Raw genomic sequence first — 27,946 nt, forward strand, 5'->3', positions numbered from 1 at the left:
AAATCTTAAGGGATTCATGGCAAAAATTCGTTGAAAAACACGGAAATATTTGACACTTGGCAACACTGGCACACGTGTGCGGCAGTATGTAAACTAGGATCGCACCGTTTTGACGGTTCGGTGCGATGGTGTGGACTGTGGAAGCCCACGCCAGTACGAGCTGTTCCTAGAACCGCTCCAAGGTCGCGATGCGGTGCGAACCGGTTGAAAATGATTTAATCTACGAAATTCTGGAAAATGTATCAATAAAGAATTAATTAAACGCATAATTTCTTTTATTTTCTATTTAGTGGATTTTCCAAAACAATAGTACAGTTTTAGGGGTTTTTAAGTTGAGCTCTAGGGGTAAAAAAAATTTGGAGTTGGCAACCCTGCATAGGCATTGTTGGCGTTTTGCGAATTTTGATTTTGCGTCATTTTGTGATTTTCGCGTGATTTTCGTGTCGTGAAAATATTGTTTTGCTGTCTGAATTGTATGGTTTTAGGGGGTTGTTAATGAGATATAAAAGTTAATATTGACAATATAGCAAACGTTGCTCGTAATTTAGGTATTTAATCAGCAAAAAATGAGTTCTGGAAAGAAAACTGGCGGCAAACGTTCGCCAAAGCAAATAAGCCATGTGTTATGTTGTCGAGCGTGCCTCGCGACTGAAGAGAGGCTAGTGAACATGCTTGAGCATAAACTTGTTGGAGAGTTCTTCCGTGTTACAGGGATTGTTGTGAGTATTGGGAGTCTTGAAGTTGGCTGAGATCGTGAGTACAGTAATAGCCGTTTAGACTCTCGTGCGAGCCACGAGCCGAGCCGCGAGCCGCGCCACGAGACGTGAGTGTAAACGGTGGGCTCGTGGTTCGTCTCGCGGCTCGTAAGCTCGTCGAGCTAATATAATTTAATAACTAACGGCGCGGCATAAGGTTTAGAACCGAATGACAAGCCGAACGCGAGTGTGTCGAGGCGAGCCACGAGACGCGCCGCGAGCCGAGCCGCGAGTCGCGAGTCTAAATAGTCTATAAAAGTTGTTCGGAGCTGTCAACTTTTTGTTCTAACTGACAGGCCGGTATCGTCCGGCGGACTGGTAATCAATGGGCCCCTTTTGTAAATAACTTCAACCTCTAGCCGCCCGACAAAACTTGCCGAGTCAAATGCAATTCTGATTTAAATTACAATGAGTTGGGAGAGAGCCGCCCAGAGACCTTTTTATAGGTCTCTGGGCGGTTAGAGGTTATAAAACAATTCACAGTTGCAATTTCTACCTTTTTTAGGTAAGTGAGAAGGACAAGCTTCCGCTGCACTTGTGTGTTCGGTGTGCTGCTTTCATGCAGCGCTGCGCTGCGTTCAGAGCCAAGTGTATTCGGACCAACGAGTTACTACTACCTTTGAAGGGAGAAGTAAGTATACTTTTTAGGCCTGAACACACTAGTAACATCAGTTGGTTTACAACCATAGGGTATTTGACTACTATTCAAATCAGTTCCTTTTTTTCGAAGTGTCAAAACGATTTTGCTTCTAGGGATTTTATATGAAACACTAGGATGTGACGGCACGTTCAAATAACCTACTCTTTATAGTTTTATAACTGGATGCGCCCGGTATCCATTGCGCGCGGCTGCCGCGCGAGCCAATTTTCGATGGTTTGCCGCGCGATATGGGGACGGGGCTTTATACGAGTATCCCACCCTTTTTTGTAATGCACTTTTTTTTCTAGTTGACTATAGACTCCGTTCGTGCCATGGACCGCTTCGCCAACCGACTGGTTGACCTGACTCGAACTAACATCGAGATTGACAGTATAAACGCACTAGCCACGCCACTTGTTATAGAGCAACCTATAGCAACTGATGAATTAAAAAAAGCATTGTTTATGGAAATACAGAGTTTCAACGAAAATGAGATTAATATTAACGTTGTAAAAAATGATAGAGATAATAGAATAAGTGAGACTGATGACATGTTTGATGTGGAATATCTTGATACATTTGAAGATGATAATTATGATGATACAGCATTAAAAAATGAAGCCAACAGTGATGTAAATAATGCAGAAAAAGTTACCATTGATAAGATAGTGACAAGGAACAGAAATGTAAATACATCTGTGCAAATGAAAAGACAGAGAAATAATAATTATACAGAAGATAAATTTGATAATGCAGATAGAAGAAGGAAGAAGAAGTTGAGGTCTGCAGAGGACGGTTTTTTGCCAACAGTGAATTTGGAAGAATTTAAGATAGCCCGTAACGTGGACATTGAAATACTAACGCATGTAAGAATCTACAAATTATATCTAGGTATAGCGAAAGCACTTAAGGCACACACTTAAGTATCGACATTTGATTAGCCAAAAAAAGAACTTTTTATGACGACCGGTCTGGCCTAGTGGGTAGTGCCTGTGACCCCAATGGTCCTGGGTTCGAATCCCGGTAAGGGAATTTATTTGTGTCATGAACACAAATATTTGTTTCTGAGTCATGGGTGTTTCCTATTCCTATGTATATAAGTATATATTTACCTATATAAGTATGTATATCGTCGCCTAGCATTACTTTGCTTTATAGTTTGAGGCTAGGTTGATCTGTGTAAGATGTCCCCTAATATTTATTTATTTCAGAATATTAAATTCCATAAAACATTGTTGGTTAGTAAAAGTGTGGTTAGTTCGTTATTAAATAAATAATAAATGTAAATGTATGAATTAATATTTATTACAGTACATATGGCGCTAATTTACCGCCCTAGTGCGGTAACTAGCAATATACTCGCACATGCGTATGTCAAAAAATTTAAGGGTACTGTAAAACGTTGTACAATACACGTGCGAAAAATTAATTCGCAACTCGTGTCGATTTAAAATAGTCCCTTCGGTCGTGTTTCGTAATTTCCTATTTTTCGCACTTGTATCGTAATGCATTATTTTTTCGCGATTTCAGTGTTGGTCCCATAACCCCTCTGGGCAATCCCGCTCTTTTGCCTCTTATAATTATCATAAAATGATAACTACACATCGGTAACTCGTGGCATTTAGGTAGCACTTAAAATATTAGTGATGAGCACACATCGGTAACTCGTGGCACTTAGGTAGCACTTGACAGTTTCTAACAGGCTAGTGATGTGACAATGTTCTTCCTATACGAGTCGAGAAAAAGAAACCACTAAAAAAAGGAATTAATTAAACTAATCTTTTAAGTGCTACCTAAATGCCACGAGTTACCGATGTGTAATGATAAGTTAACTTACAGTTTAAATTAAACATTATAATACTTAATGCATGCTGTGATTGCCTTTAAGTGGGGGATCAATAATAAATGTGCCCTCTTAGTTTGTAACGTATACTCGTATGTAAATTGTATCTTCTGTTGGTGATCCTAATAAATAAACAAATAAACAAATAAGTCATGTTTGAGTACAGGAGGAGCAGATAGCTGAGATAAAGGCTCGCCGAGACACGGAGGAGTACAAAAGTTCACGGCACCCGTGCGAGCCCTGCGGGAGGCACTTCAGGTCCTATGACACCTACAGGCACCACAAACTCAAACATGACAGGGTAAGATCATCTTCCCCGCGTTTTCCAGTCGCCATCAGATACATCGGAGCGGCCACGTTGCTCACAAATATCTGAACACCCCTCTATTATAAACTGAAATAGATGTCATATATTAAAGAAGAAGTGACGAAGCCCTCCAGTGGTGAAGGCCGGATTCGAACCGGCGTCTTTAGCAATCCGGGCTAACGCCTTGAACCCCTTGGCCACCCCGCCACGGTGGAACCGGTCCAATTTCTCGATTATATGCCATCTCACTAAGACTAGGCGTCTTTGACCAACTCTAAAGCCCCGTCTCCATATCGCGCGGCAAACTATCGAACATTGGCTCGCGCGGCAGCCGCGCGCAATGGATACCGGGCTGCCGCGCGAGCCAACTCGATCTTTAGCGCGCTCGAACGCGCCACGCGACGAACCATTCATTGTCGGTTTTTCGACGCGCGGCAAAGGAGTGTTCGCGCGCAGTTGGAACGGATGTGTATATATTTCAATTGGCTCGCGCGGCCGCATACGTGGATAATGAAAAGTGTCGTACTTTAATTAAATTATACGGCACAAAACAGTTTCTATGGAACAGTAAATGTTGTGATTATCAAAAGTCAAAAGTCAAAAATATCTTTATTCATGTAGGCCTAGCAACAAGCACTTATGAATCGTAACATACTTATAAATTATCTTAAGCTAATTATCAGAGCAATTTATTGATGTTATTATTCCATAATAATATTGGATTATTATACAAATCAAATTTAACACAAATATAAGAATTTCACAAAAGGATCGTCAAACATGAAAAAAAAATTGTATAAAAAATACTAGTCTAGAATGTTTCTAGAATAAAATCTAAATGTCAAATAAATAAATAAAAAACACAACGCAACAGATCATTTTTTTATTTGGCTATACATCGTTCCGAATAATTAATTTTTGTGATATAATGTGGTCGATCGTCGGATCGCCTACCGCGCTATAGTTCAAGATGGTGCCAAAATTGGCTCGCGAGCCAAAATACAGGTTTGCCGCGGTCGAACAATGCTCGCGCGGCCGCCGCGCGATATCGAGACACGGCTTAAGGGCAAGCAATATGCGCTTGCACCTCCTATACGAATTCCTTACGGCATTACGATATAGCGAGAGAGACTGGTGCCCGAGCACCCGAGCAGCTCGATATATCTGATGCCGGCTGTTAGCCACGGCTCATGGGAGCCTGGGGTCCGCTTTGGCAACTAATCTCAAGAGTCGGCCGAGTCGGCGTAAGCCATTCTCTTGATTCTGAGAGAAAATATGTAATATAAATGTTAAGTTGTTTTAGAACGCAGCCATAGTTTTTTTTTTTTTTTTAATCCGTCGCCTCTGGCGCCTTTTTGATTGTCATCTGTCTAATGCTGTGAAATACACTGTTATGTGAAAAGTACAAGTTTTCTTTCTTAAAATCACTAATTAAAACCACGAAATCCTTCATGGTAGCAGAGCGTGGTTCCTAATCAGCGGAAGTGATCAGTAGTTGAAGGAAAATCCGAAGTATTTCAAGAATATAATTGTTCGTACAGTACAGCGATACAGTCGCCGGGTATATCGACTGCAGATCGTTATAATACAACGAAACAGCAATTATACCGATATCGGACGTCAAGATGGGCACAAACTTGTTCAATTTAGAGAAATTGACCGGCCGTGACAACTACGCGACTTGGAAATTTAGTATGAAGACATATTTGCAGCATGAAGATCTTTGGGAGTCCGTGCAACCTAGTGACGAAAGCAAAGCGATAGATCCTAAAAAGGACATGAAAGCCAAAGCTAAGTTGATTCTGCTGTTGGATCCTCAGAACTATATCCATGTACAAGATTGCGAGACGGCAAAACAAGTGTGGGAAAACTTACAAAAGGCCTTTGATGACAAAGGGCTGACAAGGAAAGTAGGCTTGCTTAAGGATCTGGTGAACACGTCTCTAGAGTCAAGCAATAGTGTTGAAGACTATATTAGTAAGATAATGACAACCGCTCACAAACTTCGCAATATTGGGTTTGATGTTAACGAAGAATGGCTCGGCACACTAATGCTAGCTGGTTTACCAGAAGTCTACATGCCCATGTTAATGGGGCTCGAAAGTTCAGGTGTGGCAATTACCGCTGATCTTGTGAAAACAAAACTTTTACAAGAAATTAAATCAACAGACTCGGGCGCTGCCTTATACACAAACTTTAAGAAGACTAAGCAGGACCAGCAGCCTGCCAAACCTAAGGGTCCTAGATGTTACAGCTGCAACAAGCATGGTCATTATGCTAAGTTTTGCAAGAATCCTAAGAAAACTACACACAAACAGCAGAAGAGTGGAGATAGTACAAATTTTGTGGCAGCGTTTTCAGCATCTTTAGGAACAGAAAGCAACAATAATTGGTTCATAGACTCAGGTGCCTCGATGACTATGACAGCTAGAAAAGACTTAATGTATAACATTGGCAAGCCGCCGGTAACTTCAGTCACTGTAGGTAACAAAGCAACATTACCTGTATTGGGAGCCGGGTGCGTTGATGTCAAGTTGAGTAAAGGAGGGATTCTTCAACTGAAAGGGGTCCTGTATACTCCTGGACTTGGTCCTAATTTGATATCAGTGAGTAGCATAACAAAGAATGGTTATGAAGTGAGATTTTTTGAAAAGGGATGCCATGTTCTAAATGCAGAAGGAAAGATCATCTGCACAGGAACACAGATGAATAGGCTTTACTTGCTAGATACAGCCAATACCTTTGAAACTGCACAGTTTTCTACAGCCAGAGGTAATGTTGACAATACCTTTTTATGGCATTTAAGAATGGCACATTTAAATGTATCCGATGTCAACAAGCTGCCTATTGCTGCCGAGGGTGTGACTATTGAAACAAAAAGTGACAATATCAGATGTACTCACTGTGCAGAAGGAAAACAGACAAGACTGCCGTTCAACAAGGTGGGTTCCAGAGCCACACAGCCCCTTGAGCTCATACATTCTGACTTGTGTGGGCCGATGGAACACCTATCAGTCTCAGGTATGAAATATTTTATCACTTTTGTCGATGATTACACTCGTATGTTCCATGTGTACTTTTTGAAAGATAAACTGAATATTTTAGAAGTATTTAAAGATTTTAAGGCTAGAGTTGAAGTACAGCTTGAAAGAAAAATTAAGATGATTCGCACAGATGGAGGCAAAGAGTACTGCAATAATCATTTTGAAAAATATTTACGTAGTAATGGTATTATCCATCAGACTACAACACCGTATACACCTCAGCACAACGGTTTATCAGAACGCGGGAATCGCACACTTGTTGAACGGGCAAGATGTATGTTGTTTTATGCCAAACTAGAGCCAAGGTATTGGGCCGAGGCCATAGCCACAGCTGCCTATATCACAAACCGCTCCCCGTCTAGGAGCCTGGAAGGTAAGACTCCATATGAAATGTGGTATGGGCGTAAACCTAACCTGTCCCATATCAGAATATTTGGCACGGAGGCCATGGTCCATATACCCAAGCAGAAGAGACAAAAATGGGACAAGAAATCGACAAAGTTGATACTAGTGGGATACTGTGAGAGCTCAAAAGGATACCGGCTATTAGACCCAACCAGTAGAAAAATCATCAAGAGCAGAGATGTTATTTTTCATGAAAATTATCAAAATAACATGTTTAATGAAAACACTGTTTCAGTTGATCTCCAAGGAGAAGAAAACCTGTCATCAGTCAGCTCCAGTAGTTCCTTTGAGAAGAAGGAGAGCCCAGCGACCAGTGATGACAGCTTGAAAGGCAGCACCGCGGGTCATTCGAGTCCGACAAACTCCAATGGTACACCAGGCAGCAAAGGTAAGGCTATAAAGCCTGTAAAGGATAATAATAGTGAAGATTCTAATAGTGAATATCAGACTGATACAGAAGATCTTGATGAAACCTATTATCCCCCGGTAAATACAAGTCTATTGCAAAATCAAGACAAGAAAATTACTCTAAGGCCCCGTAAGAAAGCAAATGAGAATAGTTTGTTCTGTTTGTTCACTAATTTGTCCGATCCACAGTCAGTAGAAGAAGCCATGTCATCTCCACAAGCCGCTGAATGGAAAAAGGCCATGGACGAAGAGTACAGCTCTCTGATGAAGAACAACACATGGAGCTTGACTGATCTTCCAACCAATAAGAAGGCCTTACCTTCCAAATGGGTATTCAAAACTAAAACTGACCAGGCTGGAGAGGTTACACGTTTCAAGGCCAGACTTGTCATAAAAGGATTTGCTCAAAAGAAAGGGATAGACTACGAGGAGATTTACTCACCAGTAGTAAGGTATACAACCATACGCTACCTATTTGCTTTAGCGGCAAAATATAGCATGGATATTGATCAGATGGATGCTGTTTCTGCATTCCTACAGGGAGAGATAGACACTGATATTTTCATGGTACAACCGGAACTATATGTACAAGGATCTCAAGTATGCTGCTTACATAAGTCTATATACGGCCTAAAGCAGGCTAGCCGCTTATGGAATATGAAACTAAATTGTGTACTACAAAATATTGGAATGCAGCAGTCTAAGACTGATCCATGTGTTTATTTCAATGAAGAAAGGAATACTTTCATTGCAGTATGGGTCGATGACCTACTTATTTTTACATCTCAACAAGATGTCAAGGATATGTTGAAGAAGAAGTTGATGAAACATTTTGAGATGAAAGATCTAGGAAAAGCTAGCCAGTGCCTAGGATTCAACATTACAAGACAAGGAGGTACAGTTATGTTGGATCAGAAAAAGTATATTAATGAGATACTAGATAGATTCGGGATGTCAGAGTGCAAAGCTGTAAAAACGCCTATAGAGCCTGCCATCAAGTTTAGCCAAGACGCAGAGCCAGACAATAAGTATCCATACCGGCAAGTTATTGGCTGTCTTCTATACATAGCTCAAGCCACAAGACCCGATATCTCATTTGCAGTCAATGCACTGAGTCGATACAATGCAGAACCGAATACTGAACATGTGACTGCAGTTAAAAGACTGTTGAGGTACTTGCAAGGCACCAAGGATCTCAAACTGAGCTATACCATGAATGGTGACTCAATCATCACAGGCTATTGCGATGCAGATTGGGCTGCAGATGTGGTAGACCGCAAATCCTGCACGGGCTACATCTTTATGTTACAGGGCGGTGCCATTTCCTGGTCGTCGCGTAAGCAGCAGACTGTAGCTTTGTCGACAGCCGAAGCGGAGTACATGGCGATGTCCTCGGCCACTCAGGAGGCGCTATGGTTGAGACAACTTAGCGCAGAGCTTGGCCAATGTCTGAACGAGCCCCTCACCATTTTCAGTGATAACCAAAGTGCGATAAAACTTTCTTTAAATGATTGTTATTTGCCTAGATCAAGACACATTGATATACGTTATCATTTTCTTAAAGAACATGTTTGTAATTCTAAGATTGAATTTTGTTATTGTAAGGGTGATGAAATGTTAGCCGACATTTTTACAAAAGGTGTAACCACCAATAAGATGTTGTATTGTTTAGCAAGAATAGGCTTGCGTTCTAGGGGTGGGTGTTAAGTTGTTTTAGAACGCAGCCATAGTTTTTTTTTTTTTTTTTAATCCGTCGCCTCTGGCGCCTTTTTGATTGTCATCTGTCTAATGCTGTGAAATACACTGTTATGTGAAAAGTACAAGTTTTCTTTCTTAAAATCACGAATTAAAACCACGAAATCCTTCAATAAAACTTCAATTTTTTTTTACTTTTCTCACCACAGGCAACTAATGCTTATCGAGATAGTTCTAAAAACCCCAAACACAATAAGGTTGCGTTGTTTCATCACATCTGTCATCTATAGTTCCTAGGGCCACCTATTGTCTCTATTTGACACTGGGTTAACGGTTTAACCGGTGTACCCCGGGTTAGCGGGATGGTGCAAGTGGCGCTATTTAACAAACTTATGACATACTAACAGTGCAAGTTAAACTACCCAAAGGGCTTCCGTACCCAAAGGGTATTAAAAAGTAGGGTCCCTATTACTAAGACTCCACTGTCCGTCTGTCTGTCACCAGGCTGTATCTCATGAACCGTGATAGCTAGCCAGTTGAAATTTTCACAGATGATGTATTTCTGTTGCCGCTATAACAACGCCATAAAAACAGAATAATATAAATATTTAAGTGGGGCTCCTATATAGAACAAACGTGATTTTAAACTAGTTTATACGACAACGGTTTCACTCACTTGAATTTTTAGTCGCTATTGGCGACATGTATCGGGCCCTTCGGGGGTCCATCTTCAGGCTCGAGTGCTCGCGGCGACTGCAACTCGTGCACTGATTCGTGCGACTAAAAATTCAAGTGAGTGAAACCGTTGTCGTATAAACAGTTTAAAATATGTCTCACGAAAGTTTAATATCGATAAACGTGATTTTATGCCGTTTTTTGCGAAATGGTACGGAACTCTTCGTGCGCGAGTGCGACTCGAACTTGGCTTTGTTTTTCAGAAAGGACAACACGAGTGCCCGGTGTGCACGATTCGTTTTAGCCGGAAAGGCAAACTGTGGATGCACTACGATACACACCGGATCAAGTATGTGTGCAGGGAGTGCGGGTTCGTTTCCCGGACGAGGTATGTACACTGGAGATGTGCAAAACGCTTCACCGAGTTGAAAAGATTCATATCTTTCGCCATAAAGAAATACAGGGTGGCCCATTTAGATCTCTCAGTATGGGAAAATATGAAACTATAAGACATACTACGATCTCTTCCTAGGAACCATGTCATCGATTTTAGTAACCCGAAAAACTGCATTCATATGTTTAAAAAAAATGTATTTAAAAAATCATGGTCATTTCTAAAACTTACTAATAGTAGTTTATGCAACAGTGATATAATAAGGGTTCTTAAAATTCAAGGGTCGAAGTTACAAAACGAGACGTAGTCGAGTTTTGTAAAAAAAGACCCGAGAATTTTAAGAACCAATTATGAGCTGTTGCATACATTACTTTTTCTATGACAGCTGCAGCAAAAAAAAAAAAAAGTTATTATTAAAAAAAAAGAGTTATTATTAAAAAAAAAGAGTTATTATTTAAAAAAAATTGAGTTATTATTTAAAAAAAAAAAGAGTTATTATTGTAAATGAAAACATACCTCTTTCAATCAAGATGATCGGAACTTGTATCTTTAAAAAAAATAAAGCAGTTGTATTATACTCATAAGATGACTGCTAGCAGTCATCTTATGAGCCTATAGACAAAGCATTCAAATGACATTGCTTTAGATATCACTGTCAGTCATTTAATTGACACATTTAAGTGCTGGAGTAGAAAAAATAAATTAAATGATATGAAAACAATGCATTCATTCAGACATCATGTTTCATAGAAACATTTACTGCTTAAGACCTACATAATCGATATATCTAAATACAAATACTGTTAGCTTTATTTTTCAAAACGTCCGGGTTCGATTCCCGAGCTGAGTACACATTTTTTTTAAATGTATGAATGCAGTTTTTCGGGTTACTAAAATCGATGACATGGTTCCTAGGAAGAGATCGTAGTATGTCTTATAGTTTCATATTTTCCCATACTGACCGATCTAAATGGGCCACCCTGTATAGTAAGCATGGAATGCTCACTCCATACATTAGTTTTGGTACCAAAACGTCTATTATTTTCATAGTCGACATCTAGCATCGAGTAGCGGAATAATCAGTACCATGATGCCGATTTTTTGACATCCGCGGATGCGGATTTTTAAAGGCTCACATCCGCGGATGCGGATGCGGATGTCAAGATAGGTACATAAAAAACGTCAAATATTACATTTTAGTAATTTTTATTTCAAAAAAATCGGCCAAGTGCGAGTCGGACTCGCGTTCCAAGGGTTCCGTACATTAAGTCCCACTCACGCTTGACCGCTCATTTTTAATTTTTGGTTAATGACTAAATTACCTAGCAGTCTAATCTAGCACTTACGCCGATGCTCAGACGTTCCTGTACCGACCTGTTCCACATCCGCACTCCGCATCGATTTTATGCGATTGCGGATGTTGCAAATAATGCGGAAGTTCTGCGATTGCGGATGCGGATATTCGCAACATCCCTGATCAGTACCGCTACTTGACAATAGATGTCGCGGCAAACCAAAACTGTAATGCTCAACAATTTTCAGCTAATATTATAACCGGATTCACCGGAACTCTGTTTTCAACTCCTTCCGCTTATAATATTAGTTGTAATTTGTTTTAACAGAAAAATTCTTCGTTAGTAGCGACATTTGTGGCATTTGGTGCCAAGTAGCGGTACTGATAGTTCCACTACTTGACGTTAGATGTCGCCTACGAAATAACTTGCGTTTTGGTAAGAGAACTGATGAATGGAGTTACCACTCTTTTTTTACTTATATTTCTCTATGATAGAATGAATGAATGAATGTTTATTTGCGTCAAACAAGCGTATATGTATAGGTGTTACATTTTTGTTTTTGTACGATCCTTGTTTTGCCATGACTGGCGTACAAATATTGTTTTTATACTAACTAAATAGTAATGAATAATGGAACTTGTGTCGCAGAGCTCAGGCGCGCCTGCACCACTTGTTTCACGCCGGCAAGATATACCGTTGCAAGTACTGCGGGAAAGAGTTCAGGTAACTTGCGTCACAGAATAAATAAATGTGTCACAGTAGACACAAAAATCGTAGAATACTTAGTAGTAGACTGTAATGTAATGTAGCATGCATTTTGTTAATTTAGCTGATAGTAGTGAATTCTTTAGCGCCTAATGTAATCAATAAAAAACTGGCAAACTAGGAAAAGTGCCATCCTGCGAGACAGGCATAGCCTAGTGCAGGTGTCACGGGCAATTTATATATCTGGCAACAACTTTAGCAGTGTTTAATCATAGAATAAGTTTACGTAAATATTGTTAATCATAAGTTTCACTGTCTCAATAAACTATTTTGATTTTTGAGAATAAATAATAGTACTAGCAGGCGTGGCTCGATTTCGTCGCTTTGCTACAGGTAGCTAAAAGTACATCCGTTCCGGCCCCAATTTTGGGGAAAGCCATAAGCCGCGCGTGGCGCTGTCGCCACCTAGCGGCCATATCTGTGCTGATCGTAACAGACGCGTTTTGTTAGAGAGTGAGTCTTCTGTACTTAGTACTATTATTTATTCTGTGGTACTAGGTACAGAAGATTCACTCTCTAACAAAACGCGTCTATTACGGATATGATCGCTAGGTGGCGCAAGCGCGAGCAGGCGTCCGTTCCGTAGCGGTGCGCGGCAACTACTATGGATAGACACCAACATTGGTGTGGGCCGCATGTACTTGTAGCGACGCGACGAAATCGCTGAGTGAGCCACGCCTGCTTGCGTTCGCTCGGTCTAATAGACTTGAAGTCATAATATATATCGTCAGTTTATAATCTCGCTAGTTAAATTATAAACTGACGGTAGGGAGATTATAAACTAACCTAACCTACGTTAGATTGTAAACTAACGGGTTCACAACCTAAGTTGTTGTTTAACCCTCGTGCTTTGAAACCCTCGCAACGCTCATGATTCCATTTTTCGAACCACTCGCTACGCTCGTGGTTCAATTTTGGAATCTTTCGCTTGCTTGGGTATCAATATTACCACGAGCGGTTAAACAACAACTTTGCCCCCGAGTGAAACAAATAACTATAGTTCACTTTTTTTTAGCATTAGAAAGAACTTGAAAGAAGGTAAGCGATTTTCACATGTCTTTTAATTGAAAAACACTTTTTAAAAATCAATAACTATTACTTATGAAAGCAGAAGACTATAAAAGATCGTATTAGAATTAGATTCATAATTGTTACATATTTACCGTAACTTATTATTAAAATGTGTTTTTCAATTAAAAGACACATCAAGATTGTTTACCTTATTTCTAATGCTAAAAAAACGAACTATATATTCTGTGGCATTGTTCACCAGGAAGCAGTCGACGTACCTCGGGCACGTTCGCCAGCGACACAAGACGCTGAACGTGGCGTGCGACATGTGTGGCGAGACCTTTATCAACCAGATGGGCCTGGGCATGCACAAGGCGTACGAACACGGCGTGCTACAGGTGAGTATAGTTTGTAGCTTTCTAGTAGAGCCCGAAGGCTTATCCTATTGTCTATTGTTCAGTAAAACCGCACGTGCTACTTACCTAAAATAAAAAAAAATAACTTACCTGCAAAATAGGGTCCTAATTATTCTATTTGGCACCTGAGCGCGGGCTAGTCCGACGCTCAAAAAACCAGTGTAGGTGCGCTCTCCGATAACGCGCCTTTGTTACGCATCTCGATGACACATTTTAGACTGGTTCTGTAGCGTTCGACTCGCCGGCACTCAGTAACCGAAGTACCGATTTTTTATGCAGGTGGTTGTGGCACGTGGCACGAGAGGTTTTTCTTAACAATAGACAATAGGATTAGCCTTCGGGCTCTATTAGAAAGCTACAAACTATACACTAAGTACAGCTTAGATGTAGTGTATAATAGGGTATTTTTTTTTATTTCATTTATTCGGGTTACTACATAAAGTAAGTATAGTATAGAGTAGTCGGCCCATACAAGCCTCGCTTAGTTCCACAAAAATTCAAGAGATGTCACTCAGAGCACCATTGGGCCTAAATATATATTTGTGTTATTTCAAATCTTGCCAATTTTTAAATTAACATGTATAGTTCTAATTTATTGAGCATATTACAACAAAAACCTTTTAAAACATCCATTTACACATAGTAAATCGACGCAGAAAAAAATTAATAAATAATGGCATGAACTATTCTAAGCGCCATCTATCGCATTACTAGACAGTTAGTTTCTTGCCGTTGTAACACACTAAATAGCTCGATTGTTTGAGAAAGACTATCAATAGATGTCACTGTAGTAAATCCTCATACTTTATGATCATATCAACATTATTAAGTAATAATATAATTTATCTCAAAAATGGACGGCAAAGTCGACGTTGCCGGTTAAAAAATAGGTCGCGAAGTGTGTAGTTTATGGTCATTCTAAAAATTAAAAACATTGCAGTCTCGATTTCGGGACTGCAATGTTGCATACAAATTCCATTATTAAACGAGTTCTAAACTTTTTAAAACTTTAAATGGCCTCATCAAATGCATGCATAGGTCCATTAAACAGCCAAACAGATGATCAGCACTTATTATTATTATAATGTTGGTACCGCGACTATTTAGGTGTCTCAAATACGTTGGCGTATTTTCAGCAGAAAAATACACTTCAATTTTTTTTTAAAGGCGGCAAGCAAATCTTTTTAATGGTTTTACTTTTCTCTGTGAAAATTAGAACGTTGCTTCTGTAAAATATTTCTATTTCTTGCACCATTTTTGAGAAAAGCACTATATATGACTCGGCTGGAAGGCTACTTGCTGGCTTCGGATTCAATTAAACGGACTCCCAAGGTCGTCCGTTTAAAACGAATCCTCAGCCTGCAAGTAGCTACTTCCGAACCTCGACAATAATGTACTATTGTTCGTGTAACGTGATAATAATTAAAATATATTAAACCTACATGGTATCATCACCCACACTGTTAAGTGTTAACTGTACCGATGTACAGTTAGGAGTGTTGCTGTTTGTATATTAATTTACTTAACCTTACGCATTGCAAAATTGTCCTCATATAGCTATACATATATTTTAGGACAGTCTTACACTAAGCGACCTACTTGGTAACAAAACATTGTAAATTCTTGAGCAGTTTGAATAGCAGGGCAGGTGACAAAAACTTGCTCAAAAGCATAGAAGGTAGCATCCTATAGAAGTGGTCTACGCGTGCCTCCGTGAGGGACAAAACATATAAATTCGACCAATCATAGCGTCGCATTGCGCCGCTATGATTGGTCGAATTTATTTGTTATGGTGGGCAACCAATGAATTCGACCAATCACGGTGGTCAATTTACGGTGGGGAATAAAACAAGATGTGAGACTGTGACAAGGACAAACAATAATAGCGCTTTCGCTGCTACTCCTACTGAAAGATACATAAGACTATCCCGTTCTGTCAGTTATCCCCTGCTTCTATTCATGCTCAAAAGAGAAGAAACATCCGACATTTAAAAAAATATCCCTATATGTATGAGAGCAATAATACAATGTGTAAATGTAAATACATACATATCTTATATTTTGTGATCATATAAAAGCTGGAAGTCCTAGGTTCGGATCCCCCTAAAAGTGTATTAATATGGTGTCCCATTTGTCCCCGCCGCCATACAAGAGGTGTGGACAGATGGGAATAGATATAGACCATTAATATATACACACACAATTAAAAAACAAATAAATGTCCTATGAGGATTTGAACCCAGGACCTCCTACTTCATAGGCAGAACAGGGTCACTGTCACTACTGACTAGCTAGGAGGCCGTAGAAATAATATACAATTTATATATGTTTAAATTAAGTACAGTCAGCGTCGTATAGTAGGTCGCATCCAAAGTATTCAAATAGTTCAGTTCGCCATACAAATAATATGGTGTACCGAACTATTTGAATACTTTGGATGCTACCTACTATATGACGCTGACTGTACTTATATAACAATTAACAAATCAGACTGGTAGCCACAGTTTAATGGCTAATCTAGGATTAAAACTTTTTAGTGGCTTGCCATTATGTTCAAAACATTTAGCTTCATACCACATCAAATATTTAAGTTTACCGCCCCATTGCCCGCCAGCATTGAACAAATTGGTTGTTAGTGGGTAGACAAAATAAAGTCACTATCATGTTAAACATTGAATTTATTAATTGTATTTTATTATTTTTAAGAGAATCTTCATAGCATGTGTCTGTCCGTTGAAACAGGAATCAATCTCAACCATCTTCCATTCAAAATATTTTACTTGTGGTACAGTCGCCATCAGATATATCGGAGCGGCCAAGGCGCTCACAAATATCTGAACACGCCTCTATTGTCAGGGAGTTAGAGTGCGCGTTCAGATATTGTGAACACCTTGGCCGTTCCGATATATCTGATGGCGACTGTACAGAGATGCATTGACTATTTCATCTTCACTCTCTTGTTGCATACGAGTACATTGTAACTTCTAGTGGCTAGAGGCTGGGTCCTGAAATCAGAAACATATTTTTTATATATAAAATGTAATAATATCACAATAAAGTCACATTGCCTTCACATTGGAGTTTGTTTGCAAATTGATTACATACATTTGCTTACTTTCACTTGCATTAAGTGGCAAACACTAACCATTGTATAGATTTAGACCAAGAAAAGTCTGCAGCGATATTGATCGCCTGCGCAGTACATGTGTTATTTTAAATGTCCAACGTCTTTGAAATTATGATGTATCAATAACAGATGCACTGCGTGGGCTATCAAAATCGCTGCAGAATTTTCTTGCTCTAACTCTAAATACTTTGGAATCTTTCGCTTGCTCGGGTATCAATATTAGCATGGGGGGTTAAAATAAAACTTGACAATAGTTATTAGTGGGCAAGGGGGCAAAGCAGTTGTTTAACCGCTCATGCTAATGTTGATTCCAGAGCAAGCAGAAGATTTGAACTATGAGCGTAGCGAGTGGTTCGAGAAGTGGAATCTTGAGCGTTGTGAGAATTCAAGGCACGAGGGTTAAACAAACATTGCCACCTAATGAAACACAGAATTTATCACCATGCCAAAGCAGGGAAAATACCAACTATAAAATACCAAAAAAATCAAATCCACATGAACATTATAAAGAATTTATAATTCAAAATCATCATTTAAAAGTAAATTTAGTTTTCTCATTAGTATTTGAACAATCAAGGGGGCCTTTACCAGTTGGTGTGGTGATAAATTATTTAATTAACCTTTGTATTCAAAACAAACTTACCTGAAGTGTTAATTTTTTATCATTTATTGGCAAACAGTAGACACTGTCAGATTCATATGTAGATCTTACGATGAGTAGTGTTCCGTTACTACATCGGCAATTCACGTCATCATCACAGGTCTTTCCGTCTATTGCAGACGATTTATGCATTGCTGTTTAGACAACGGGTTTGGTGACTGTGGAGGCCGATGCGTGAGCGGCACGACCTCCCACATTTTGGGCACATGTCACGCTTAGCACAGTCTTTAAAGCGCCACATCGGTCTTCCAACTTTCCTTTTAGCATACCTACGCAACTGCACCAAGCAAGACACGTCTAGGTATTCTATTCACGTACTTGTACTATAGTTCAAATGAAGCTATAATATGAAATTAATAAGTTTGTATAAACAGAAACAAAGCAAAGGCAACAAACGCGGTGCCGCTTTGTGGCGACTTGACTACTTGACAGTTAATTTTTAGTGTTGCCGTTGAAAGTTCTTTCTTGTCCCTAAATAGAGCTTTTATGATTTAGTATTATACAATATTATTAGTTCAAATAAAATATGATATTCCAAAAGACTACAAATAATATTATATAGTACTTAAATTCCAAAATAATGATAATTATGCCTCAGTGTCCATTTCTGCTTTTTTAAGGAACAGGCGTATAACATTACCCTGAAGTAGGGGACTAATTTTAAAATAGCAATAATCATTACTTGTAGCGATGCTACACGGTTTCCCATACTAAAAACATACTACACAACCTGCAATGAATGAGTGTCGCATTTCCGACAAAATAACATATACCAAAGTATGACAATTATGTAAAACTGTAGTATACCTTCTCAGCTGTAGGTTGATCAAAATACCCCGCCTCCTGGCTGGCTAGATTCGAAGAAACAAGCCCAAAGAGAATGCCACTCGAACGGAACTTGTCACCCGGGTTGTGCTGAAATTACTGGACTGAACCTGGCTTTGCGCATATCAAAATGATCCTTGTGATCCACTCTAACTGCTCAAATAGGTCACATCCTAATCTAATTAGTATTTTAGAATCATTTATAAAATTGCTTAAAATTATAAATCATAAATATGTGGGTCCTCCATCGTTCGACAGAGGAAACGTCAAAATAAACGAAGGTTTCGTTACTGCATAGGCAGGGAAGATATTCCGAACGAAACAATGTAGGAAATAGTAATAAAAGATGTAATTATTAATTATTATTGTTAACAACTTAAAATAATTCAAGTATTAATGAACATTTGTATTTTACAAGAATTACTGGATTTAAAAAATGCTCGAGTTGGTTTGAAGTTTAATGCATTGATGTGAATCGAAACGCAATTGACGGGTTGGTGGACTTTTCGAGAGGTGACAGGTCAGAACACTTGGGGGGTTTTGGGTTTGTCGGGACGACGTGGGCTGGAAGCTTGTCCTAGATCGATTGTGGGAAAAATTATCACGTCTCCTCCTGCCGCCCGGCTCAGCCGGTGGGAACTCGGACTATGATGTAGGCCCGTTTCCGTGGGTGAATCGCGTGGGTGATTCGCGTGAGTGAAGTGCGCGTTCCGGTGTACCCTTCGCCGCCTTCCGAAGGGGAAACATGGTGGACAGTCGTGCTCCCGCGCACGCCAGCGGACTCTACGGCGCGGCGTACCCACGCCGTCCCATAGCCGTAGGGCACGGCCCCGACCCGCAGACCGTGCGTCAGGCGGCCCAGAGCGCCGCTTGACGATCCCGAGGCTCTTCATGCGGTCCCGCCCGCGAAGATACCCCATCCCCATTTTTATACACTACAATGGCGCCCGAACTTAAAAGCTTTCTAAACATTTACCCTGGTTACTGTGAGCTTGGAAAGGTGATAATAACAATTTATAAAAAAAATTGTCATTTAAAAAAAAAACTTAATATTTAAAAAAAAATTGTTGAATTATTGGAGTTAAAAACACAATGTCAATTAATTTGTAAGTTTGCTTGTGGCAGGGTAGCAATTTTATCAATTATTATAATTTTTATTAGGCTACACTATGACTAATTAGCATAGCGCTCAGCCACATATTATTTTTTTCACCACGCTCCATTTGAGAGCATAGTGGTAATTTATTTTAACACTTCATGTGCAAAGTGAAGTGTTATCAATTTATTATACTTTATTACATACCCTGACACAAGCAAACCAGCTTTTTCACCGACATGCCGGACGGGGAAGGAGAGGAATTTCATGAAGTAGGTGGGGTAGATAGCTAAGCCACCCACCCCTACCCGTGTCTAATACCTCATTGTTTAATACGCGACCACTGGGTGCCGCATTGGACACCCGCCCGCCCGGTCAACCCATTTCCCACACATTTCAAAAGTATTAAAATATTTATCCACTTTTACTTGTCAAACCAACTCAAACTTAACATTCTGAAGACTTAGTAGGATAGACGAGACGCTCTAAATTATTTTTTTCGGTTTTGACTTATTCGGTTCTAAATAGAACTATTTTATAGAACTTAAATGTTCACATTATTTGTTTTGTTTGAAATTTGAGGAAATTGGCCTTAGTACCAACCTCAATTCCAGCTATCTTTGCATAGCATTTTTTATGTTGTACTGAAACATGCACCATTTGTATTCGCTAAAGGTAGGGAGATGTCGACGAACGGCATGCTGCATTCCACATGGAGTAGTATTCCTGATTTGTCACATAACCTCCGAATTTCCGACTGCTAGAGCAAACCGCTTTGTAGTTAAGGTAATCTGAAAAAATTCAGTTACCATTTAATCTCAGAGCATTGGTTAAGTGACATTATGCTCAATATTATATTTTACAAGGTGTATTTTCAAGCTAGCAACTTATTTTTAATTTTCGAGTGAACTTCGGTAACAACCCATTTTTTTTGAGTATGCATACTTCCTTGACTCATTTGGTCAAGATTTTTTCAAGCGTTTTCCGGAAAACCAAATTCTTGAGTAACTATACACCCTAAGGGCCCAGGGTAACTCAACGTTATTGGGTAAAACCAATTGACTTTGACATGAAAAAGAAAACCAAGTTTTTTCTTTTTCACTTAGTGTAAGCCCGCTGGCTACACATTGGAATATGACTTGAGTGTGAGCTACAAGTTAGCCTCCACTATAAGTGCAATTACTAGGTATAAACTAGCAACTAGTTACCACATTCCATTAAGGTACTAGTAGTTTTATAGTTATAGGCATATAAGCATAGTAGAGCATGCTATATTAAAACATAATTATTAGTATTGTACTATGTATATGACTACTAGTAATATACTAAATAGTAAGAATTGAAAAATATAGTTGAAAATACTTGATATTTAAATTAGGTTTTAAATACATTAGTTAACCATAAAATAGAGATTAGCTTATTGGTAGTTACATTGAAAGTGGTTAGACCACTCAACTTAGGATTATTTTAAATGAAATCCAAGGGATATTTTTAGTTAGGTTGTAGAAACCACAGTGTACTAGCTAGACACTGTGATTTCCAATACATAACATACAAGGATAAAGGTCTAGGACATAGGTCTAACAAGTAGTAATAAAACTTTATAGTCCAAGAGACGGACATAGGTAGACTAAGTTTTAATAATAGCCGGCATGCTCAACATATAAGTCTAAGCTTAGGGTATAACAATGATATATGTTAGATGTATATGTATATATATGCATGCATAATTAACGTCCTAATAGACTTGTTGATTTCGGGAAAAATTCTCCGGTTACCCCGGCTGCCTCGGTTAAGCGGACTTAACCTCTTTGCCGAGAGAGGGGATATTGTAGCGATGCTACACGGTTTCCCATACTAAAAACATACTACACAACCTGCAATGAATGAGTGTCGCATTTCCGACAAAATAACATATACCAAAGTATGACAATTATGTAAAACTGTAGTATACCTTCTCAGCTGTAGGTTGATCAAAATACCCCGCCTCCTGGCTGGCTAGATTCGAAGAAACAAGCCCAAAGAGAATGCCACTCGAACGGAACTTGTCACCCGGGTTGTGCTGAAATTACTGGACTGAACCTGGCTTTGCGCATATCAAAATGATCCTTGTGATCCACTCTAACTGCTCAAATAGGTCACATCCTAATCTAATTAGTATTTTAGAATCATTTATAAAATTGCTTAAAATTATAAATCATAAATATGTGGGTCCTCCATCGTTCGACAGAGGAAACGTCAAAATAAACGAAGGTTTCGTTACTGCATAGGCAGGGAAGATATTCCGAACGAAACAATGTAGGAAATAGTAATAAAAGATGTAATTATTAATTATTATTGTTAACAACTTAAAATAATTCAAGTATTAATGAACATTTGTATTTTACAAGAATTACTGGATTTAAAAAATGCTCGAGTTGGTTTGAAGTTTAATGCATTGATGTGAATCGAAACGCAATTGACGGGTTGGTGGACTTTTCGAGAGGTGACAGGTCAGAACACTTGGGGGGTTTTGGGTTTGTCGGGACGACGTGGGCTGGAAGCTTGTCCTAGATCGATTGTGGGAAAAATTATCACGTCTCCTCCTGCCGCCCGGCTCAGCCGGTGGGAACTCGGACTATGATGTAGGCCCGTTTCCGTGGGTGAATCGCGTGGGTGATTCGCGTGAGTGAAGTGCGCGTTCCGGTGTACCCTTCGCCGCCTTCCGAAGGGGAAACATGGTGGACAGTCGTGCTCCCGCGCACGCCAGCGGACTCTACGGCGCGGCGTACCCACGCCGTCCCATAGCCGTAGGGCACGGCCCCGACCCGCAGACCGTGCGTCAGGCGGCCCAGAGCGCCGCTTGACGATCCCGAGGCTCTTCATGCGGTCCCGCCCGCGAAGATACCGGCTGCCGCGGACCGTTCTCGCCCTGGCTTAAAGAAGTTAAGGCTCGACGAACGGCCGCCGCCTTCTGACCACATCCGCCTGCTGCGGCCAGCAGCAGTGTTTCTCCGGATGACGACCTTGCGCCGGATTCGTGAGTGCACCAAACTTTAGTGTTAGATTTTGGCCAAAATCTCGCGTCCCGTTTGATCTCGCGGCCGTATTTTTAAGGCTCTAGGACTATATTAACGTTCCCCCTCAGCGGTCGGGGTATTCTCTGTTTCCCAGCGCCCGCATCTAGCGAGGTGCCATGTAAGTAAGGTCTGTCACCGATTTGGAAAGTAAATTGCATGATACACATTTGGCCTTATCCTTTATAGCGCCCTATCCCTACTCTCATAACCAGGTTTACAGCAACAAGAGGTCCTTGTATTTCAATGGTTCAGTGTCTTGCTGCGAGCCTTATCCGGCATCTATTGTTGAGCATTTAAAAGTGTTGAAAGCATAATCTTAACAAACCACAACTATTCGGCCATCGCCGCTTCAAAAAATTCTCATTTTTATACACTACATACTTGATGCTCTTGATGCCGTTTTTGACGTTTCTGTGCACGCTGTTGTCTGTCTATACTTATAGGTCACATAATTAGTGATACAAACACCTGCCTGGTCAATATACGCAAAATTAGATATATTTATTCTAATTATAACAGAAAAAGTTTATTAAAACAAACATTAAATGCTTTTGTGTAATAATTTCAGGTTTGATAGGTACGGGTTTTGCCATGGGAGAAGTTGAAAAGGAACGTTATGAAAACATATCTTTGTATGTATAGGTACTAAGATGGTACAAATCATGTACAAATCTGTTGCTTAAAAATAAAAGCACGACGCGACGTTGCCAAACTGCTATGAGTTACTGCGAAGCGAGTCCAGTTTAACTCGACAACGTCGCATTGTATTGTTACAATAGGGTATTTTCGTACTAGTCAAATCAGTTACTTTTTTATAGTTATTGCAATGCAACTTGTATCGTAAATTTTTAGAAGGCACGATAAGAGTGAATTGAGCATGAATTGAGGTATTTTATCTCATTAGGATCGAAAGAGCTCGTGAATTTGAGTACAAATAACACAAAAGTGGCAAAAAAGTACACAATATAAAAAATGGCAAAAAATAGTAGTTTTCGATATAAGTGCGAGAAGTATGTCATTTTGCACGAGTACCGAGCTTTCGATTTTTCCGGTAATATACTGAGGGGCTACCGCCAAAACCGAAATTCGCAAATTGCGGGGATCTTTCTCTTTTACTCCAGTGCAGGCGTAATTAGAGTGACAGAGAAAAATGCCCGCAATTTGCGAAATTCGATTTTCGCGGTTATAGCCCTGTCACTTACAACGGATGCCTTTGCTTTGATATCTGGTGGCGTTAAATTAACTCCAAAATCATCTGAATCACTCATATTTATTTAATAACTTATGCTTTCTTGGCAATTACTTACAAACATAAATCACTTTAAATGTTGAATAAAAAAGGCGGGAAGGGAATAAAAAAGTTTTACTTTTAATTGCCATGTTTTTCAATGTGGATTCTGTTGTCACTGTTGTCAGCATTATGCCAATTGAAGAGAAATTGTATTATTAAAATTAATAAAATTAATTTTCAGAACATATAATTATACATGGTCAACCAGATCTTGACAGTAGAAAAAGGCGGCAAATTTGAAAAATGTAGGCGCGAAAGGATATCGTCCCATAGAAAATTTGAATTTCGCGCCTTTATTTTACTGACAAGATTTGGTTGACCAGCTATATGTAAAAAAACATGAATCTTTTTTTATTTCATTATATTGATATATATCTAATTAATTACATTTATATTAAGTGTATAAAGTGTATTGTACGAACGTCAGCTTCATTCAGTCGCGCGTTGTTCAAGTAATACTATTGGGTTTCGAATAATACTCCTTTATGCCCAATCGCGCGTTGTTCAGGTGGGTCATTTATAAGCGGGTCTCGCATAATACTCATTTATTTAAAATGTATCAATCAGATTACTTTTTAGCACTAGTGTAAAAAAATCAAACTTTACGCACAATTTGCAGCTACAAAAACTAAACTTTTTGAGCAATTGGATTAAAAAAATATAAAGAAACGCTCATGCACCAATGGTAGCATGCGCAAAATTATTATGACAGGTATTTATTTTCAGCCGGTTTAAATAGTTTCGGCAAGACTTATGTAGCATTCTTATTATATATAAATATTATCATCACCACAGTATCGTTTTCCGAAATTACTTTATGGTTATACCGTTTGGCTACGCTATTTCTCTGTACCCTGCCTCTCCCTTCCCGCCCTGTACTCCTTAAGTACCCGAACTCTCTTTACTCCTACTGAAAGCTACATAAGACTATCCTGTTCGGTCATTTCCTTCCACCCCTCATGCTTGATCCAGTTTTAAACTAGATTCATGATTTATTCAATACGCTATAAAGCGACATCTGTTGATTACTTCTAATCGTTGGCAACGACATATGTCTACTAACTTTCAATGAAGACGTATAGATGTCGTTAGGAATTCTATGATTTGGATGTGACACAGCGCCATCTTGTATCCATGATAGGCAACAGTGCATTTTCATTGACGCCATCTAGTAATGATGCGCTTTTAGGCGGTCACATTTGAATGTATGGGATAGCAGCGTCTGTATATATGTAGTCTGTGGTTACTATCAAAATTACCTTATCGCTAAACGACCATTTCAGCTAGATGACATAAAAGTAAAATACACAGTCAGCAAAGAGTCAATTTAGCTGGATGGCTAAAAATTAGAATGACTAAGTAGCCAAACGTCTGGAAATGTAAATAGTCCGTATAATTAGAATACCTTATAAGCCGAAAGTAAAATTATTTGATTGACGTGAACACAGAATGAGTTAGTAGCAAAACGTCATGAAATGTAATGTGTCAATGTGTTTACAATACAAAGTATGCGCCGGAAGGTTTTAATTATCAAGTGTCATATCAAATCAAGACGTTTTGCTAACGGGTCGTTTGGCGTTTATTCCATTTAGTAAAAAAGACATTACACAATACAGACTATTCAGCGTTTATGTCTATTAAGTAATAAAGACATTCGAAGATAAAGAATTTTTGCTGCTAGGTCATTTTAAATTGTAACATTCTAAGATCCAGACGTTTTGCTAAAGAGGCATTTAGCATTCATGTCTATGTTGTCACAAAGACATAACACAATCCAGACATTTCAGCTATATTGTCCTTTAGCGATAAGGTACATTTGATAGTAACCCATTTATTCAAACAAAATGTATACAGTCTGACAGTATAAACCAAATCACTGTACAATTTAGAGTTAATTTATACGCTACGGTACACAACACTTTACAAAAACAGTTTTATAAAATACCACTACCATCCATCGCCTCGCAAATTCGCAATACTTCAGACAGATACCACATACACTTGCCCATCGACTTGACAAATGTTGAATTTTATAACTAAATCTAGTTAAATAGATAGAAAATGAGCAATTTATCACAATACATTAAAATTTAAAAAATATATGGGAATAATAAAAAAATACAAGGCCTTAAAGTTTAAAAAACATTTTTTTTTAACTTAATAAAAAACATAATGATACCATTCGATTCCTTACATTTTATTAAAAAAAATATTGTATGGAAACGCAATATTTCACCGACAAAATCGCAATTTCCTTGTTTTCCATACATTGAAAGAGCTTCTAACGTTGATGACGTCACGATGAATTGCCATTTTCTATGAAGCGTTTCGTCAGTAAAGTGCGCTTTTGTGACTTCTGTATTGCTTTAAGACAATGGGTCCCATACAGACATTTGATCCTCAAAACAAACCTGATCGACTGATACCATTCATTAAAAAATACCCTATTGTTTTCCATCGTATTTTTTCAAAAACGTTCGTATTTGTCAATACACACTCGTACGTTTCCGTGAAAATACGCTGGAAAATAATTATGCACTACATCTGTACACACATGTGAAGTACAGTCACCTGCAATAATATGTTACTCTTCGAAGGCCGCAAAAATATGTGCAACGCTCTTATGGCTCTACAAATAAGATCGTGTCAGATATTATTGTGCCCTTCTTTGTGTAATAAATTATTGCAGGTGACTGTACCACCAACGTAAGATGGATGGGTGATTTTTTATACAAAATATATTAAAATTAACTATTCTTCATCCTCCTTGCATTGTCCCGCCTATTTTTGCCTAGGAGCCTGGTTGTCCGCTTGACAACTCATCCGAAGAATTGTCGTAGGCACTAGTTTTTATGGCGTTAAATATGTATTAATTGATATATCGTGCATTATAACAGTAAAAAAAAATTAGTACCACTTTAAATCCGCAACACGGGGAAGGCTAAATACATTCTCCTCAGAGTATAATTCTGTTACCAGCTGAGAAAAAAGTATCGAGAATGCAAGGCCTGCTCAGTGACGTTCATCAGCGAAGACGCCTTGAAGAAGCACCAGGAAGCCGGGGTCCATAAAGATGACGGGGATCATGCTGCGATGAGGCCGTGCGTGCAGTGCGGGGACAACTTCGGTAGTGACGACGCACTGAAGGAACATGCGGACGCGGAGCACCCGAGCTGCGAAGTGGTTAGTATGTAGTGTGTGCTGTCAAGATGGCGTCGGGATCATGCTGCGATGAGGCCGTGCGTGCAGTGCGGGGACAACTTCGGCAGTGAGGACGCACTGAAGGAACATGCGGACGCGGAGCACCCGAGCTGCGAAGTGGTTAGTATGTAGTGTGTGCTGTCAAGATGGCGTCGGGATCATGCTGCGATGAGGCCGTGCGTGCAGTGCGGGGACAACTTCGGCAGTGAGGACGCACTGAAGGAACATGCGGACGCGGAGCACCCGAGCTGCGAAGTGGTTAGTATGTAGTGTGTGCTGTCAAGATGGCGCCGGGGATCATGCTGCGATGAGGCCGTGCGTGCAGTGCGGGGACAACTTCGGCAGTGAGGACGCACTGAAGGAACATGCGGACGCGGAGCACCCGAGCTGCGAAGTGGTTAGTATGTAGTGTGTGCTGTCAAGATGGCGCCGGGGATCATGCTGCGATGAGGCCGTGCGTGCAGTGCGGGGACAACTTCGGCAGTGAGGACGCACTGAAGGAACATGCGGACGCGGAGCACCCGAGCTGCGAAGTGGTTAGTATGTAGTGTGTGCTGTCAAGATGGCGCCGGGGATCATGCTGCGATGAGGCCGTGCGTGCAGTGCGGGGACAACTTCGGCAGTGAGGACGCACTGAAGGAACATGCGGACGCGGAGCACCCGAGCTGCGAAGTGGTTAGTATGTAGTGTGTGCTGTCAAGATGGCGTCGGGGACCATGCTGCGATGAGGCCGTGCGTGCAGTGCGGGGACAACTTCGGCAGTGAGGACGCACTGAAGGAACATGCGGACGCGGAGCACCCGAGCTGCGAAGTGGTTAGTATGTAGTGTGTGCTGTCAAGATGGCGTCGGGGACCATGCTGCGAATAGGCCGTGCGTGCAGTGCGGGGACAACTTCGGCAGTGAGGACGCACTGAAGGAACATGCGGACGCGGAGCACCCGAGCTGCTGTAATGTGGTAAATGTCCACTTTTAGTGTTTAGCAGTAACGCTTTGGTTTACTGCGACATAAACGCATATTGCTTGTGTCAGCGC

At 39.9% G+C, this 27,946-nt stretch overlaps 1 protein-coding gene, 1 long non-coding RNA gene and 1 other non-coding gene across 3 annotated transcripts; 1 reads left to right on the forward strand and 2 right to left on the reverse strand.

The window, feature by feature from the left end:
- Nucleotides 1-456: 456 nt before the first annotated feature.
- LOC134660324 (zinc finger protein 120-like) lies at nucleotides 457-27,606 on the forward strand. The gene is made up of 8 exons (XM_063516071.1): nucleotides 457-719; nucleotides 1,261-1,386; nucleotides 1,704-2,261; nucleotides 3,405-3,539; nucleotides 10,036-10,160; nucleotides 12,110-12,184; nucleotides 13,500-13,635; nucleotides 26,692-27,606. Exons 1-8 carry the CDS (start codon nucleotides 567-569, stop codon nucleotides 26,905-26,907), a joined length of 1,524 nt encoding a protein of 507 aa, XP_063372141.1. The 5' UTR covers nucleotides 457-566; the 3' UTR covers nucleotides 26,908-27,606.
- Nucleotides 3,680-3,752, reverse strand: Trnas-gga (transfer RNA serine (anticodon GGA)). Its single transcript has one exon. It is a non-coding gene; the product is annotated as a tRNA-Ser (tRNA).
- Nucleotides 19,920-21,553, reverse strand: LOC134660319 (uncharacterized). Its single transcript, XR_010097872.1, has 2 exons — nucleotides 21,317-21,553; nucleotides 19,920-20,153 (listed from the first exon to the last, which is right to left on the reverse strand). It is a non-coding gene; the product is annotated as an uncharacterized LOC134660319 (long non-coding RNA).
- Nucleotides 27,607-27,946: the final 340 nt, after the last annotated feature.

Source organism: Cydia amplana, chromosome 26 (genome assembly GCF_948474715.1).
Source record: "Cydia amplana chromosome 26, ilCydAmpl1.1, whole genome shotgun sequence".
NCBI lineage: Eukaryota > Metazoa > Arthropoda > Insecta > Lepidoptera > Tortricidae > Cydia > Cydia amplana.